The sequence below is a fragment of the Bidens hawaiensis genome, unplaced genomic scaffold (assembly GCF_021521415.1).
Source record: "Bidens hawaiensis isolate Kalapana, Puna unplaced genomic scaffold, B.hawaiensis_p1.1 tig00017468_1, whole genome shotgun sequence".
NCBI lineage: Eukaryota > Viridiplantae > Streptophyta > Magnoliopsida > Asterales > Asteraceae > Bidens > Bidens hawaiensis.
The window spans coordinates 471447-486928 of NW_027492644.1; the positions used below are offsets into that span (position 1 = coordinate 471447).

General features: G+C 39.0%; 3 protein-coding genes and 1 pseudogene across 3 annotated transcripts; 3 read left to right on the plus strand and 1 right to left on the minus strand.

The window, feature by feature from the left end:
• Nucleotides 1–2226, plus strand: LOC143553987 (protein ARABIDILLO 1 pseudogene; annotated as a pseudogene).
• LOC143554000 (protein ARABIDILLO 1-like) lies at nucleotides 1391–4144 on the plus strand. Its single transcript, XM_077043870.1, has 10 exons — nucleotides 1391–1486; nucleotides 1554–1634; nucleotides 1705–1836; nucleotides 1921–2048; nucleotides 2127–2214; nucleotides 2345–2442; nucleotides 2658–2721; nucleotides 3054–3226; nucleotides 3593–3893; nucleotides 3968–4144. The coding sequence occupies exons 1-10, from the start codon at nucleotides 1391–1393 to the stop codon at nucleotides 4142–4144; spliced, it is 1338 nt and encodes a 445-aa protein (XP_076899985.1).
• A 7193-nt stretch (nucleotides 4145–11337) lies between these two features.
• LOC143554001 (uncharacterized) lies at nucleotides 11338–11823 on the minus strand. Its single transcript, XM_077043871.1, has one exon. The coding sequence runs from the start codon at nucleotides 11821–11823 to the stop codon at nucleotides 11338–11340; it is 486 nt and encodes a 161-aa protein (XP_076899986.1).
• A 2038-nt stretch (nucleotides 11824–13861) lies between these two features.
• On the plus strand, nucleotides 13862–14254 carry LOC143554002 (ethylene-responsive transcription factor 13-like). Its single transcript, XM_077043872.1, has one exon. The coding sequence runs from the start codon at nucleotides 13862–13864 to the stop codon at nucleotides 14252–14254; it is 393 nt and encodes a 130-aa protein (XP_076899987.1).
• The last annotated feature ends 1228 nt before the right edge of the window (nucleotides 14255–15482 follow it).

A 15482-nucleotide genomic window follows, 5' to 3' on the forward strand; every position in this document is an offset into this window, starting at 1 on the left:
ATGAATCGCAGGGTCAGAAAAAGACCCCAAAAGTTGGATTTATCAGATCAACCCGAAACGGAGGGTGCAGAATGTTTAAAAGTGAATGAAGATGGACTTGTTAACTGGAATAGATTGCCAGATGATATTATAATTAAGGTTTTTGCTTGCTTGAATTATCGTGATCGAGCCAATTTGTCATCAACATGCAAAAGCTGGAGATGTCTTGGATCATCACGAGGTCTATGGAAATCATTAGATCTCCGTTGGAGCAAAGTGCAGCCTCAAGGTGCTCGTTGCTCACATATCCAAGAACTTCGGTTTAAGGGGTCGGTTGATACCTATCTCCTAAGTAACCTTGAGGCAGAAAACTTGAGAGGATTAAGTGGTGAAAACTGTCAAGTAATAACCGATTTAACTCTTGCCATAGTCGTGGACCGTCACAAGCTTCTTGAAAGCATCCAACTCGGTCCTGACTTTTGTGAAAGGATTACAGGCGATGGAATAGCTATAATAGCTGATCGCTGCCATAAGCTAAAAAGCCTTAGGCTTTCTGGGGTCTCCAATGTCACTACTGAGGCCATAACTGCATTAGCTGATCAGTGCAAGGACCTTCAAGAAATTGCGTTTGTTGATTGTGCAAATATCGATGAAGTGGCGTTAGGAAAGGTCTTGTCACTTCGTTTTCTGTCGGTTGCGGGGACTACAAACATAAACTGGGATTCGGCGTGTGATACTTGGTGCAATCTTCGGTATTTAAAAGGTTTAGATGTTTCAAGAACTGATGTGGCTTCGGAGGCTGCTACGAAGTTAATTTCTTCATTAAAAAGTTTGAAACTTTTGTGTGCGTTTCTTTGCCCGTCATTGGAGGAAGACACCGCTCTTCATACCAAGGCTGATCGTCTTGGTATAACGATGCTCGGTTTCTTTAACAACAAGTTTATAGAACTATCGCATTTGAGAAATAGGTCGAAGAAAGACGAGATTTTGGCTGAGTTTATGACTTGGGCTGAATGGAATCTTTCACATGCACTTTTACGGTTAGCTGAGGTTAACCCAACCAGGCTCGATGAGTTGGTGGTTCTTTTACTAAATCTATTGCAGAGTTCTCAAGAAGATGTTCAAGAATGTGCAGCTATCGGGCTTGCAAATGTTGATGTGGCGCGCGCTGGTGCTGTCATGTATGGTCGCGTAGTTGAGCTTCTTTTACGACTTGCAACGTCTTGGAAAGATGGGATTCAATGCGCAGCAATAAAGGTTGAGTATTTTGTGATTTCTTGATTTAGTAATCATAAAAAAGAGTATTTATGGAATTATGGCAATCTAATCAAATAATTGTTTCTTGTAGGCACTCGCAAACCTTTCAGGAAATCCGGATTTTGCAAACTCGGTGGCAGCAAGTGGCGGCATCATGATTTTTGCAAGCTTAGCAAAATCTAGGAACAGATGGGTAGCTGAAGAGGCAGCTTTTGGGCTTCAGAATCTTGCTGAATGGGATGAGCATAAGGTTTCTCAATTTTCAAAGCTTTTGATTTTCAATTTTATATCTACTAATACAAATAATCTTGATTAAGGGGGCTATTGCTGAATCCGGTGCCATCATAACTTTAGTCGACTTAATCTTCAAATGGCCTAGAGGCGGTGATGAACTTATGGTACGCGTCTTGATTTTATGTCACGTGTTACAAATGAGAAAATTATTTATCAAAAGTTTTTTTTTTTTAGGAACGAGCGGCGGGTGCACTTGCCCATATGGCAAGCAATGATAAGTGTGCCATTGAAGTTGCAGCAGTGGGTGGTATCAAGGCTTTAGTAATGCTTGCTCGTGTTAGCAAGGACGAACGTGTACAAGTACAGGTAATGATATGATATTTTACCTGATTTGAGCGATATTATTTAATATGTTATGTTATATCTTATTTTGTGGTTATTATGGTAAAGGTGGCTGCGGCATTGGCTAATTTAACGGCTTATGGCGATAGCAACACTTTAAATGCTGCAGTGGGACAAGAAGATGGAGCTATTGATGCACTCGTTCTACTTATTCGTTCTGAAAACGAAGCTGTCTGGTTGGTTTTTGATTATTACAGTTATCGAGTTTTGATTATTAAATATTAATATAAACTTTTTAATCTGTTTCTCCACAGCCAAGAAGCGCTTTCAGCATTGTCGAATTTATTATCTGATGACAGAAACCTAGAGCAGATTGTATTAGTTGAGGGTGTTGAAGCGTTGGTATGACGTTTTATCTTTGTTTATTGCACATTACGGTTGTAACTTGTATTGAACATTATATGCAAAATCCTACATTCATTTAGCCTTTTCGATGAATATGGTTATTAAATAAACAACATTATCATTACAGGTTTCTCTTGCACGAAGGTGTACAACGTCCGCTAATGCATATCTTCAAAAGATAGTGGCTAGAACTCTATGGACCTTATCGGCTTCAGAAGCTAACAGGTACATGCAAACATTAACTCTTCACACTCCTATAAAATCTTAAAAACTCACTTATGATCGAACTATTACTTTCAGTTAAAGCATCAATCCATTTTCCCCTTTGAAACTATAACATAACTCTCTATTAAACAATATGCAACTTTCTGTATGATCTTTAGATTTATATTTCAGTTACAGAAAATCTATTAAACCATATTCTGTTTTATTTCTACTAGCATTACAATTGGAAGAGAGGGGGGCGTTACAGCGCTCATAAGACTTGCACGATCTACGACAGAAGTAAGTGGCTGTTTCTATTTTTGGTTTCAATTAACGCTTTCGATGCTTTATATCGTTATTTTTTGAAATTCTGTTACACTTTAGCTTTCATTCTTTTTATGTTTTGTTATTCATTGGCAATACCAAAAAAATATATGTAGTTAGCGAGATTACATGTATGTAACCTTGGGAGCTACTTAAACGCACGCACGCTAACCTTTTATTTAAAGAAATGAAAAGAATATTGCAAAAGAAATCCTGTTTGAAGTAGTTCTCTCGGGTTTTTGCAATAACGAGGAGTTCAATTCATCATCTTAATTATAAATTAATAAAATATTGTTATAAAATATCAGGATGTCGAAGAGGCTGCAGCTGAGGCCCTTCTGCGTCTAACATTCAACCCGAGAAACGCTCTGCGAATAGTGGAAGATGGGAGCGTTTTGGACTTGTATAAACTTAAATCATGCGAGTCTGAGAAGGCTCGTTTCATGATTGCTTTAGTTTGCGCATACATGTGTGATGGCAGGTAAATCTTTAACTAATTAATTATCTTGAATTGAGCTATATATATACTCCCTCCGTCCCATTAAGACTGTCCACATTTCATTTTTTATTTGTCTCACTACAGATGTCCACTTTCAAAATTTATTAGTCAATTTCCAAGTTTACCCTTAAATAAACACAACTAACGTTAATAAACAATATTGATGGACCCAATTTTCAAGGGCATTATTGTCATTTGGTATGCAAAGAAAACAATAATTTAATCTACCTTAAACTTTGTGTTTTCAAACTAAGACACTATGACCGGGACGGAGGGAGTATATATTTTTTTTTGTTAATTTTAATTTGTTCTCAAATATTCTATATTGTTTTGCTATCTTGTACATAGAATGGATGAATATGCTCGGGTAGCAGAAGGTGCTCCAAACAGTTATGACTTAGAAATGGCAAAGATAGCAGCCTCGAGTTACATTTCACCAGTTTTCATGTGGACCTTTGTTGACCGACGAGCGTTTTCAGGTATCTCTTTATCCACAGCTTCTGCACAGGTGGCACAAATAGTGAAATCTGCCCATATTGCTGAAGCGTGTGATTTGCGATGTAACCAAGCTGAAATTGAACGGATTCTGTCCATGTTGCGTAATAAGCGTCCGGCGCTCAAATCATGTGCTGCGTTCGCTCTTTTCCAGGTCCAACTCGAGTTTACTCTCTTTTAATAACAAATATATTTTTTTTAAACATATTCTAGTTATAAATTTTACAGTTTACTGTTCCGGGTGGGCGATATGCACGCGAACATGTGAACCTGTTGCGAGACTTGGGTGCACTACGTGTTCTTAGGCATGCTGCCGCTGCAGCTGCGGGTTCACTGGAAGCGAAGATATTTTCAAAGCTCGTGCTCAGGAACCTGGAACACCAAGACACAGAGTCTTCAGCATAGATCAAACTTAGAAAGTAATAAATTGGCAATCTGAATTGAATGCCAACAGTTAATACAGTTTTTATGTTCTGAATGCTTCTTTCATAGTCTGTTTGTTTTGAGTTTTGTTGTACATGAACATCATAATCTTTTAGCAAAAAATTAATCCAATTTCTTGATGAATGATTAATAATTGATGTGTACTTTATCTAATTTTAACGACAGATACTTTCAAATTATACATAACGATAACTTTGTTTTCAGTAGGATCGGTTTCGCCATTCAAAAGGGGGTGGCAGCGCAGCTTGTTGCCCGCTTATGTGCCTCTCTGTTGTAATTGGATCCTTTTTTTTAGTTAAATGATCTTTTTTCTTAAAAAAAAGTTTAACAACAAATTTCATAATTTGGTAAAAAATTCAAAAGTTGAAGGTGTTTAATGTTATTTTCTTTTTATTCCAAATTTAGCGAGACCATCAATGTTTGTATAAACATTCATGTAGATACATAGTTATTGTATTCAACAGAACAAGAGTTATCGAATGAGAAGACAACCAACTTTCGTGTTATAGCATGCAACGACAACTAAGAAAAACAATGACGACATATCCTTACATGACTAGCAATTGCTTAGCAATTTCAACATGTCCGAGACCTCCGCCAATGATAAGTTTTCCATCAGCCACCACTCGACAAAGTTATAAGAACACGAACACGGAAACTAATCTCAACCAAGATCGACTCTTTTCTGTTTTTATAACTCTTTACACACTAATTACAAACCCATGTCCATCTATTTATATTACATAGCTTCCTAAACATACTTTAATTCGACTCCTACTTTCTAGACTTTCAAACTAATAAAATAAACTTGCAAACAAATAAATAAAGAGATCATTCTAAACATTCAAACTAACACACTTTCTCGATAAATCGTTTCAAGATTAACTTTCAACAAGCTACTACGCACATAGCATAAATCTCCTACAATCATTAACCTAAAAAGTTAAAACGAACCAGTAGTCCAGAAAGTTGATCAGCTTTGTCTCTCTCGAACAGCAAGCTCAACCAGTGCAAGAGAGTATTCCATGGTGGTTCCCAGGCCTTGACCAGTAACAACTTTTCCATCCATCTGGACTCGTGAACCAACCTCAGTCGCATGGGAAAATAGCTATCGTCTCCATTAAGACGTTATGCTTATATTTTTAGGCATCGAACATTGGCTGCAACATTGAGAACAGAACAAGAATTTGGTGATAAGATGCGTTATAAATTTGTGTTTTGACAACGAAGAAATGGGAAATATTGATGCTCAAAAGGCGTTGGCGGATGCTGCAATAAAATATGATATGAACATCGAAAATCTAAAGAAAATGCGGCGTTATTCTTTTCGAGTTAATCTATATTGCATTATGTGTCTAATGGTGTGTTGGAATGAGGTTTCAAATTGCCTTGGTCACAAAGGACACATTCCGTGATATATATCTTCCACAACTACCGTCTTAAAATTAGTTGGTCCTTGTTTGCGTTTTGGTGTTAATTTCGAAGGTTCAGAACATTGTTCGTGTCACTTCGTTACTTAGCAAATGCCGTGTTACTTAGCATTTCGAAGGTTCAGAACTTTATTCTGGATTGCTTTAGCTAATTAGTGCCCGGATCTTCAAGAAATTGCATTTGTTGATTGTGAAAGTATTGATGTCGCGGCATTAGTTAGCAAATGCCGTGTCACTTCGTTACATGTCTGTTTCGTGGACCCTCGACGTAGACTGGGATTTGGCACGTGAATCTTGGAGTCGTTTTCCGAACTTAAATCTGCGTTGAGGGGTGGCCGCATCACCATATATTCTTGCAAGATTAGTAAATTAAATTTATGAATAGATTGGTGGCTAATAAGGACATTGGCGGGCTTTATCTTCTCAACCTTCAAACTTTATATTTGATTCTTCCATTGCACTTCTTGGTTCTATCAAGATTATATCCTTCAAATGCATTATGATATATCTTAGCACAGTTTATAACAAGTCATTTAATTATTTAAATATTGCTATAAAACATCAGGAGACTGTTCATGCGACTGCTGTTGGGCCCTTTGGAGTCTAGCGCTCAACCGGCCCCAGAAGGCTCTACAAATAGTGGAAGATAGAGGCATAATGGTCTTGTTTAATCTTTCATCATCTGCGTCGAAAATGGCTGTGTCATAGATGCTTTAGCTTTCGCGTACATGTTTGATGGTAGGTGAATTATTAAGGAATTATGTTGAATTAACTTATATATTTCTTGTTAACTTTTGTGGTAAAAGTTTCTATATTAGCTTGAAGTACATTGAAACTTTTGTGTTGACTTTTGTTGACCTAAAAGCGTTTTCTGCTCCTTTAACATCGGCTAATTCTGCACTTTTGGGCATTGGCGCAAGCAGCCAAATCAGCCAGTATTGTTGAAGTAGGCCGGTATATTGTGATGCAACCAAGCTGAAATTAGACGGTTTGTATCCATGTTGCGTAGTAAGTGTTCGGTGCTCAGATCGTGAGCTGCATTTGCTCTTCTTCAGGTCAGACTTGACTTTTTCTATTTTTAGTTATACTAAATAAATAATATAAAAAAACTAGATTTTAATGAATTATGACTATAAACTTTATAGTTGCAAGAATTGGATGCCCCGTGTGTTGTTAGGGATGCCATGGCCGCAAATGCAGTCCACTAGAAGCTAAGATAATTGCATGGATTGTGCTTAGGAACCTGGAGCACCAACAAACATTTAATTGTCTAGTTATTCTGTATGTGGTGATCTAACGGCAAAAAGTTACCGTCAGCTGACTTAACCTAGCCATAAGAAGCCCTTAAATGCCTCTAAGTTATCTCCAGTTCATGGGAAACCCCACACGCCCGAAAGCCCACCGGTGATAAAACCCGGACAGCCTCAGTATCGAACTGGAGATCACAAAGATCATAGTCTTTCTTAATTAATAAGATTGATCCAACAACTAGAACCGACCGCACCTTCCCGACCCATAGCTCGGGTTCGGGAATAAACTACAAAATACCTCACACAACTTTTATAGTTCGTTGCAATTTCATATTTGATCCGATTTATTTTAGACCAAAAGTTTTAAATGTCTTGTTTTTAATTATAATCTTAAAAACATATATAAAGCCATCTATTTGAAAGTAATCAATATTGCTTGCCTTCAAATGAGAGATTACACCCAAATAAATAGAATAGTTGCCTAACAACCTATGCACTATTTTAGGAGACTAAATCAAGATATAAATGACAATATATAATACTAAAATATATGTTACTAATATTCCTCCTCAGCTTGAGCGTGCAAAAGATGAAACGTTCAAGCTGTTTCGAAACGATTCAAATAATTGTCTTGGAAGGCCCTTAGTGAAAATATCCGCATATTGGAACTCGAACGGCACGCGAAGAACTTGAATGTGACCAATTTGAACCTTTTCTCTCACGAAGTGTATATCCATTTCAACATGTTTGGTGCGCTGATGTTGAACAGGATTCTCGGCAAGATAGATTGCAGAAACGTTGTCACAATAAACGATTGTGGCTCTAGTGACCGGAGTTCCAAGTTCGAGAAGTAAGTTGCGGATCCAAGTAGCTTAAGCGACAGCGTTTGCTACCCCCCGGTATTCAGCTTCAGCGCTGGATCTGGATATAGTCGGTTGACGTTTGAAAGACCATGAGATAAGATTATCCCCGAGGTAAATACAGTAGCCCGAGGTGGATCGACGTGTATCCGGGCAACCACCCCAATCAGCATCCGAGTAGGCCACGAGAGAAAATTTTGGTGAAGCCGAGATCCGAATTCCATAGTCAACTGTCCCATGAATATATCGTAAAACCCGTTTCATGAACAACAAGTGAGAGTCCCGGGGAGCATGCATAAATAAAGAAATCTGCTGAACTGCGTAGGAGATGTCGGGCCGTGTGAATGTCAAATACTGAAGAGCCCCGGCCATGCTTCGATAAAAGGAACCATTAGCCGATAATTCCCCCTCGGTCTCACTAAGTTTGGAGTTTGTATCAACGGGAGTGTTGCACGGTTTACACGCCGTCATGGAAGCTCGATGAAGGATGTCACGTGCATACTGTGCTTGAGACAAAAATAGGTCGCCACGGTCTCGACTGACAGTTATTCCCAAGAAATGGTGTAAGGGACCGAGATCCGTCATGGCAAACTCTGTGGATAGGCGTGAAATAATGTTACCGATCATATTCGGGTGAGAGCCGGTAAGAATGATGTCATCAACATATAGGAGTAAGTAAGCTGTTTGACCCCCATGTTGATATATAAATAAAGATGTATCAGTTAGACTCCCCCGAAATCCCAATGATAGAACAAATGAGGAGAACCGCTGGTACCAAGCCCGAGGTTCCTGTTTTAAACCATAAAGAGATTTCTGAAGGAGACACACATGGTGCGGGTTAACCGGGTCAACAAAACCCGGTGGTTGTTGCATGTATACGGTTTCCTGTAGAGAGACATGAAGAAAAGCATTTTTGACATCAAGTTGTCTAATGTCCCATTTACGAGTGGTGGCAAGAGCAAGAACCGTGCGGATGGTAGCCGGTTTAACAACAGGACTGAAGGTTTCGGTACAGTCAATGCCGACGGTTTTGGATGTTCCGTTACATACCAGTCGTGCTATATATCTGTCGAGGGAACCATCCTGATTGAACTTGTGTTTAAATAAACACATAGATCGGATAACCGGCCGATTTGCTGGTCGCGGAACCATTTCCCATGTACTATTTTCTTTTAATGCACTAAATTCGTTGTTCATGGCACGCAACCAATTAGGATCCGACAAGGCTTTTATATAAGTGGTAGGGACCGGGGAGATGTTCATTGTGGCAGCAAGGTTGTATCTGGGGTTAGGACGATGGAGACCGGATTTTGCTCGAGTTTGCATGGGGTGAGTATTTTGGGAGGTGGGAGGTTGGTTTGAGGTCTGCGGTGGGATTGAGGGTGTGTCAGTAGGTGTTTGGAATAGAGGGACGGTCTGTGTTGTGTCTGTTGGTGGGTGTGGGCTGGTGTTTGGGGCTGGGGTGGTTGGAGGGGCCGGGTTAGGAGGTGGTGGGTCGGTGAGGTGAAGGTTGGGTTCTGTTTGGAGTTGGGTTTTTGTTGTAGGGGGGATGGAAGGTATGATGAGTGAGAGGGGAGTCGTCAAGGAAGGAGTAAGTGGTGGGTGAGGTGTTGGTAAGGTTAGTGAACGAGAACGAGGTTTCGTTGAATGTGACATGTCGGGAAATATGGACGCGACCGGTGACGGGGTCGTAGCACCGATACCCACGAAAATCTGCGGGGTATCCAAGGAAGATGCAACGGACCGATCTTGGGGCAAGTCTATGAGGTTGAATGGCGGAGAGAGTTGGGTAGCACTTGCACCCGAACACCCGTAGGTGATCATAAGTCGGATGGCGAATGTAGAGAGCAAAAATGGGAGGTTGAAAGTGGAGACGCCTAGAGGGTAAAATATTATGAAGGTAAGTGGCCGTGTGTAACGCTTCGACCCAAAAAGCGGAAGGAATGTAAGCATGAACGAGGAGTGCACGAATGATGTCATTTAGGCGGCGTATCATGCGCTCGGATTTGCCATTTTGTTGCGAGGTTTGATGGCAAGAGAAGCGAAACACGAGACCATTGGACTGGGCAAATTGTTTAAATGCATGGTTATCAAATTCCCCCCCCCCCCCCAGGTCACACTGGAATGTTTTGATCGATGTATTAAATTGTGTTTGGATAAGTTTATGAAATTTGCAAAAAGTAGGAAAAGTGTCGGATTTATATTTAAGCGGATAAACCCAAACATATTGTGTGTAATTGTCGATCAAAACCATATAGTATTTATAACCGGAATTACTTAGGACGGGTGAAGTCCATAAGTCACAATGTATAATATCAAAAGGACGAAAATTAATGGAAAGTGAATCATTAAAAGGTAACCGTTTACTATTCGCAACATGACAAGAGGAATAAAAAAATGACTTTGTAGTCTTATTACAATTAATAATAAGAAAACGACTAAGATAATCTAGCACGTTCGCGCCGGGATGTCCAAGCCGGTCATGCCAGGGGGTGGTACTTGAGGAAGACAGCAAAGCAAAGGCCGGGGGGTGAACGGATAGAGGTCACCGGTGCTATTGTGACGGGAAAGGGGGCGTCCATCCTTGAGGTCCTTCAAAGTAAAACCAAAAGGGTCAAATTCAACAGAAACTTGATTGTCAATAGTAAACTTACGAACATATAAAAGGTCTTTAATAACTTGGGGTGAGTGAATGATTTGGTTTAGTTGGTAGGTTTTATTCGGTAGGGTATAAAAGCCGTTGCCGGAGCCATTGATTAATAGGCGTTAGCCATTACCAACAAAGATAGGATTAGAAGAAACAGACAAGGGAGAAGAAATTTTACCCGAATCAGATGTGAGATGAGAGGAGGCGCCGGTGTCCATGTACCAGTTGGGGTCTCGAGAGTTCAATTGCATGTTGTTTAGAGCCGCACCGATGTCACTTGGGCTGAGGCCATTAAATGCGGGGGCCGGGGCATGTTGCGATGGACCGGCAAAGTGGGATTGGGGCAGTTGAGACGGGTGTTGTTGGTAGTGGGCTGTGTTTTGGCTAAATTGGGTGGGAGAGGCTGGTGGGTAAGGTGCGGACGGATAAGGAGTAGGTGGGACTGAACCGTGAGTGTTGTTATGGGACTGGATGGGTTGGTTATATGGATATGTAGATTGAATATTGGGCTGTTGGTTAGGGTAGGTTGTATGGTTGGGCTGAAAAGTATTTTGGTGTGGAGGGTGCCCGTACGAGCCTCGACCATTGCTGTTGTTGTTTTTGCCCCCGCGCCCCGGTTGCCCCGACCTCCTCGACCCATTCGATAGTTGAAGTTCGGGTCATAATTGTTGCCGCGATAATTGCTCCCTGGGTAGGTTTTCCCGAAACCCGCATTAGATTGTGTCGGGTCCGGTTTTTTTTGACCATGGGCAGTTTATAAAACGGAGTCACCATGAGTGCTAGCAAAGAGCTCGTTTATGGCCGATAGTCTACGCATCTCCAGGTAAATGATGGTGCGGGCTTCATTCCACGATGGTGTTCCCGAATTAATTATCGTACCAATGGTGTCTAGTTCTTTGGGAAGACCGTTAACCAGTTGAATGATGAGAGAAGATTCGTCAACCGGTTTGCCGACGTCCGCAAGTTGTCAGCTGATGTCTTTAAGCTTCTGACAGTAAGCATCCATTGACGCGCAGTCTTTGAGAGTGTTGTGAGTGAACTCGTGGAGAAGAGCTGCCGCACGAGCCTTCTTGTTGCTTAAGAAGACATCTTCGATCTGGGTCCAGGCTTCTCGTGCCGGGATATCGTTTTCAAGAACACGATCAAGGATGTCATCAGATATGGTACTGAAGATCCATTGAAGGATGAGTGCATCTAGCTCTAACCATTCGGCATATGTGGGATCGGTGATGGTGGGAGGTGGTGTGCCATCGATATGGTGAAGAACTTTGTAGGCTTTAAGGTGGAGTTTAAAAGGTTTCACCCATGATGAATAGGTTGTGGTTTTGCCATCTAGTGTATGGATTTTTGATTGGATATTGATGAAGCTGTAGGCTGGGTGAATGGATGGTTTGTTTTGGGTGTTGCTTTTGCTACCGGAGGATGACGAGTCATCTCCATCTTCTCCAGCCATGGCGGCGGTGGTGGAAAAATTTTGTTGGTGGTTTAACCTAGGCTCTGATTACCATGAAAATAACCAATATTGCTTGCCTTCAAATGAGAGATTACACCCAAATAAATAGAATAGTTGCCTAACAATCTAGGCACTATTTTAGGAGACTAAATCAAGATATAAATGACAATATATAATACTAAAATATATGTTACTAATACTATTGTGGTAAGGCTTAAAGAAAAAAAACCACGGCCATAGATAGGTGACAATCCCCCCCCCCCTTTCTGGTCGTGCCCTTACGTGACAGTGTTTTGTAGAGGTGGATAAAAGAATTGGTTTAACCGAACCAACCTAAAAACCAAACCAAACCAAAACTGAACCGGTTTGAAACATATTATGTAAAAACCAATTTAGAACCGATTAAACCGTATGTAAGGAACCGGTTTGTAATTTTTTCCGCCAGGCACCGGCCAAAACTAGCCAAAAACAGGCCAAAACCCAAACCGAAACTGATCAAACTTAGTCAAGAAACCGATTTCAGCCCAAACCAAAACTAATAATTAACCAGTTTTGACTTTTGTTGACCAACCCCGGTTTCAACCCAAACTTTTTCTTTTTTTTTTTAAATTGATTAGTGTATTCCATTTTCTAAACAACATACGGAAAAGCTAAATTAGTTTTCATTTAGTTTTCACACAATCACACCACGTGCTTTCTAAAAATTATTTACTATATTTGGACACTTTCGATTTGACAAATATGGGGTAACATGTGTCTTCTATTTTATTGTCATTTTCCTTCTAGTCTTTGTCACGTGTCAACCTCATGTGATTTTCTATCATTTTTATTTACACCTTTTATTTTACATGTGAGTCTATATGTCATTAGTTATCTATATACACATATAATAGTATTAATAGTTAATATTTATAATAATAAGATAATATTTCTAATGTGCCTTAATCAATCATACAGTAAAAGATATGCTTTTGGAATTTGGACATTTTGATTTGATAACTTATTTATTTTGAGTCAATATAATATTTTTATACATATTAGTGTTATTTACTTGTGAACTAAGATTTGGTATCTTATATTTAATTGGTGTTTGGATATATCTTTTATATATAACTAATAAAACAAAATAACATGATGGTTTCTTTTCTTAAAATCAATAATAAGGTGCAAGCTTATATACTATATTCAAGCTTCTATGTTTGTCACTAATATGCGTTCAATTTAAAAATTTTAATTTCCATGTGTTTCTACTATTATTAAAAGAAAAAAACAAAAACAAAAAAAAAACAAAAAAAAAAAAAACAAAACCTTACTTATTTACTTACCACAAAGCATGGTTGCAAAAGTCGCAAGCCGCTTCCAGGGCGGTCGATTGGGGAGTTGCGAGTACTCGGTCTAGGCGGAGAGTACTCGAGTAGTACTCGGACGTGGTAAATTATAAAGAAACTAATTTTTGGAAACTTATATATATGTCAAATATCATAAATCTACTAATATTTATAACAATATACGTGAATATCAATATAAATAAAAAAGAAACATCTTTAAATACTAATGTATCTAAAATTGGAAAACGAGTAATTAAAAAAATGATAGTTGTTCTTTGATGTTATCGAAATATGAATTATGTTTAACTGTTTTAAGTCAAAATCGGCCGAGTTGACCCGCTAGATCCAACTGTGATGAAGGTTGACCACTTTTGATCGACTCCGAGTAACTATGCGGAGTTAAAGAAAGTCGACTCGGTACCATATCTTGTAGCGATTACTCGGTGCCTAGTCAGGATTTTTAACCACTAAATTTCAATAAATTCTTATAAAGTTTTGTATAAAATTTAACATCATGATTTTTTATTAGTTCTTGTACGCCACTTCTTGACTTCTAAAAACTAAAGATTCTTTCATATAACCACACACACATAAAACTTTATAACTATACATCTGTCTTATATTAATATAAAGTTTTCCCAAGAACCGTAAATCCAATCCACATAGATTTAAATAAACATCACTAAAGTTGCAAATACAACTAGTTATCTATGTCATATTCTAATATCTCTCTTATTACCTCAATTCAAAACCATCTTCCCCATAAGAAAGCAGTACAAGAGGTGGTAGATGAGTCTCAGTCGATCCCATCGCAATGGAGGAAGTTTAGCGGTGTAAGGCGGCGGGCATGGGGAAAGTTTGCCACGGAGATAAGAGATCCGACAAGGCGTGGTGCTCGGATATGGCTAGGGAGTTATGAGTCACCAGAGGATGCAGCTTTGGCTTATGATCAAGCTGCTTTTAAGATACGTGGGTCTAGAGCTTTGCTTAATTTCCCTCATTTGATTGGAGCCAACGTCGAAGAGCCGGTGAGGGTGGCTCCGCGGCGGAGGTCCTTGTCGTCTGATGATGGTGGTTTAAAGCGATCCATCGGTGATAAGTAGTGGTAATTGTTCTACTTTGATGACTCCTGTAAAAGAACATATTGAATAACATGCATGCACCTTGAAAATATGTTTACAAAATAAAAAATTACATTAAAAAAAATAATAATAAAAAATAATATTATTTGAATAATTATTTGTGGAAGCAATTTGTTTTTACTTTATAGTTCTTCCAACAGTTATTATATTATTTAGTTTCACTTTAAAGTAAATTCAATGCTAATATTATGCAGTGATGTTCAAGTCTTAAATTCTAGTTAATGATCTAAAATTTGAAACCTGACTTGCTAGGGTTTTTTCATATTGTGGTTTAGATGATAGTTTAGTTTGGTCATACATATCACTATAACATTAGGCCATCCGTAATGGGCGTCAACTTGGGGCGATGTTCCTTATAATTATATTATTATTATAACTGATTGTGAGAGAGATATATATGTGTATATATAGGCTACAACACCATTACACTCCAAAAACAAATTACCACCCCTTGCTGACTGGGCGTCACGTGTCATAATTCGCATTCATTTATAGCTCATCCACTACGCATAGTCTTAGAGTGCTTGTAAGGTTTGCGGGTACAACAATGAACGCAACCATCACTACAAATCATATATATGACCTTTAGCAATGTATGAAGTCGTTGATTTTCCCAGGGCTGGCCCGAGAAAAAGAGAGGGGGGGGGGGCATGGTGGTAAACGCCCCTGGCCTGACACCCCGCTTAGGCTTGAACTTTTTTAAACAAAATTTTATATGATTTTTATGAAAAGAAATATATGTATGTTTATTGTTTAAACTCAATTACATAACCACTAGTTTGGTCTGGTGACAAATAGGTATGACTCTCAATCAAAAGATTGTGGGTTCTAATCTTATTAAATAAATGTTTAAGCCTATTTTTATACATAATTTGTTTACACAACTCAAAACATAACCATGTAAGCATATCTAAAAACTAAATTGTTTAAACCCAACAAAATACTTCTTATACTTAACAGTTAAGACCCAAAAAAAATTTTCGCCTTCGACTCAATATATGTTTCACTTTCTTGGAACCGGCCCTGGATTTTCCCTTGGTGAAACCGGTATCCATCACCAATGGAAGCATCATCGACGTGAGAGGGCAAAAGAAAATAATGATAACTTCACTAACAATACCTCCATACCTAGAAAATCGAGATCATTGGTAATGACATAGTAGGGATCATGGATCCAAAATCTTTGCAA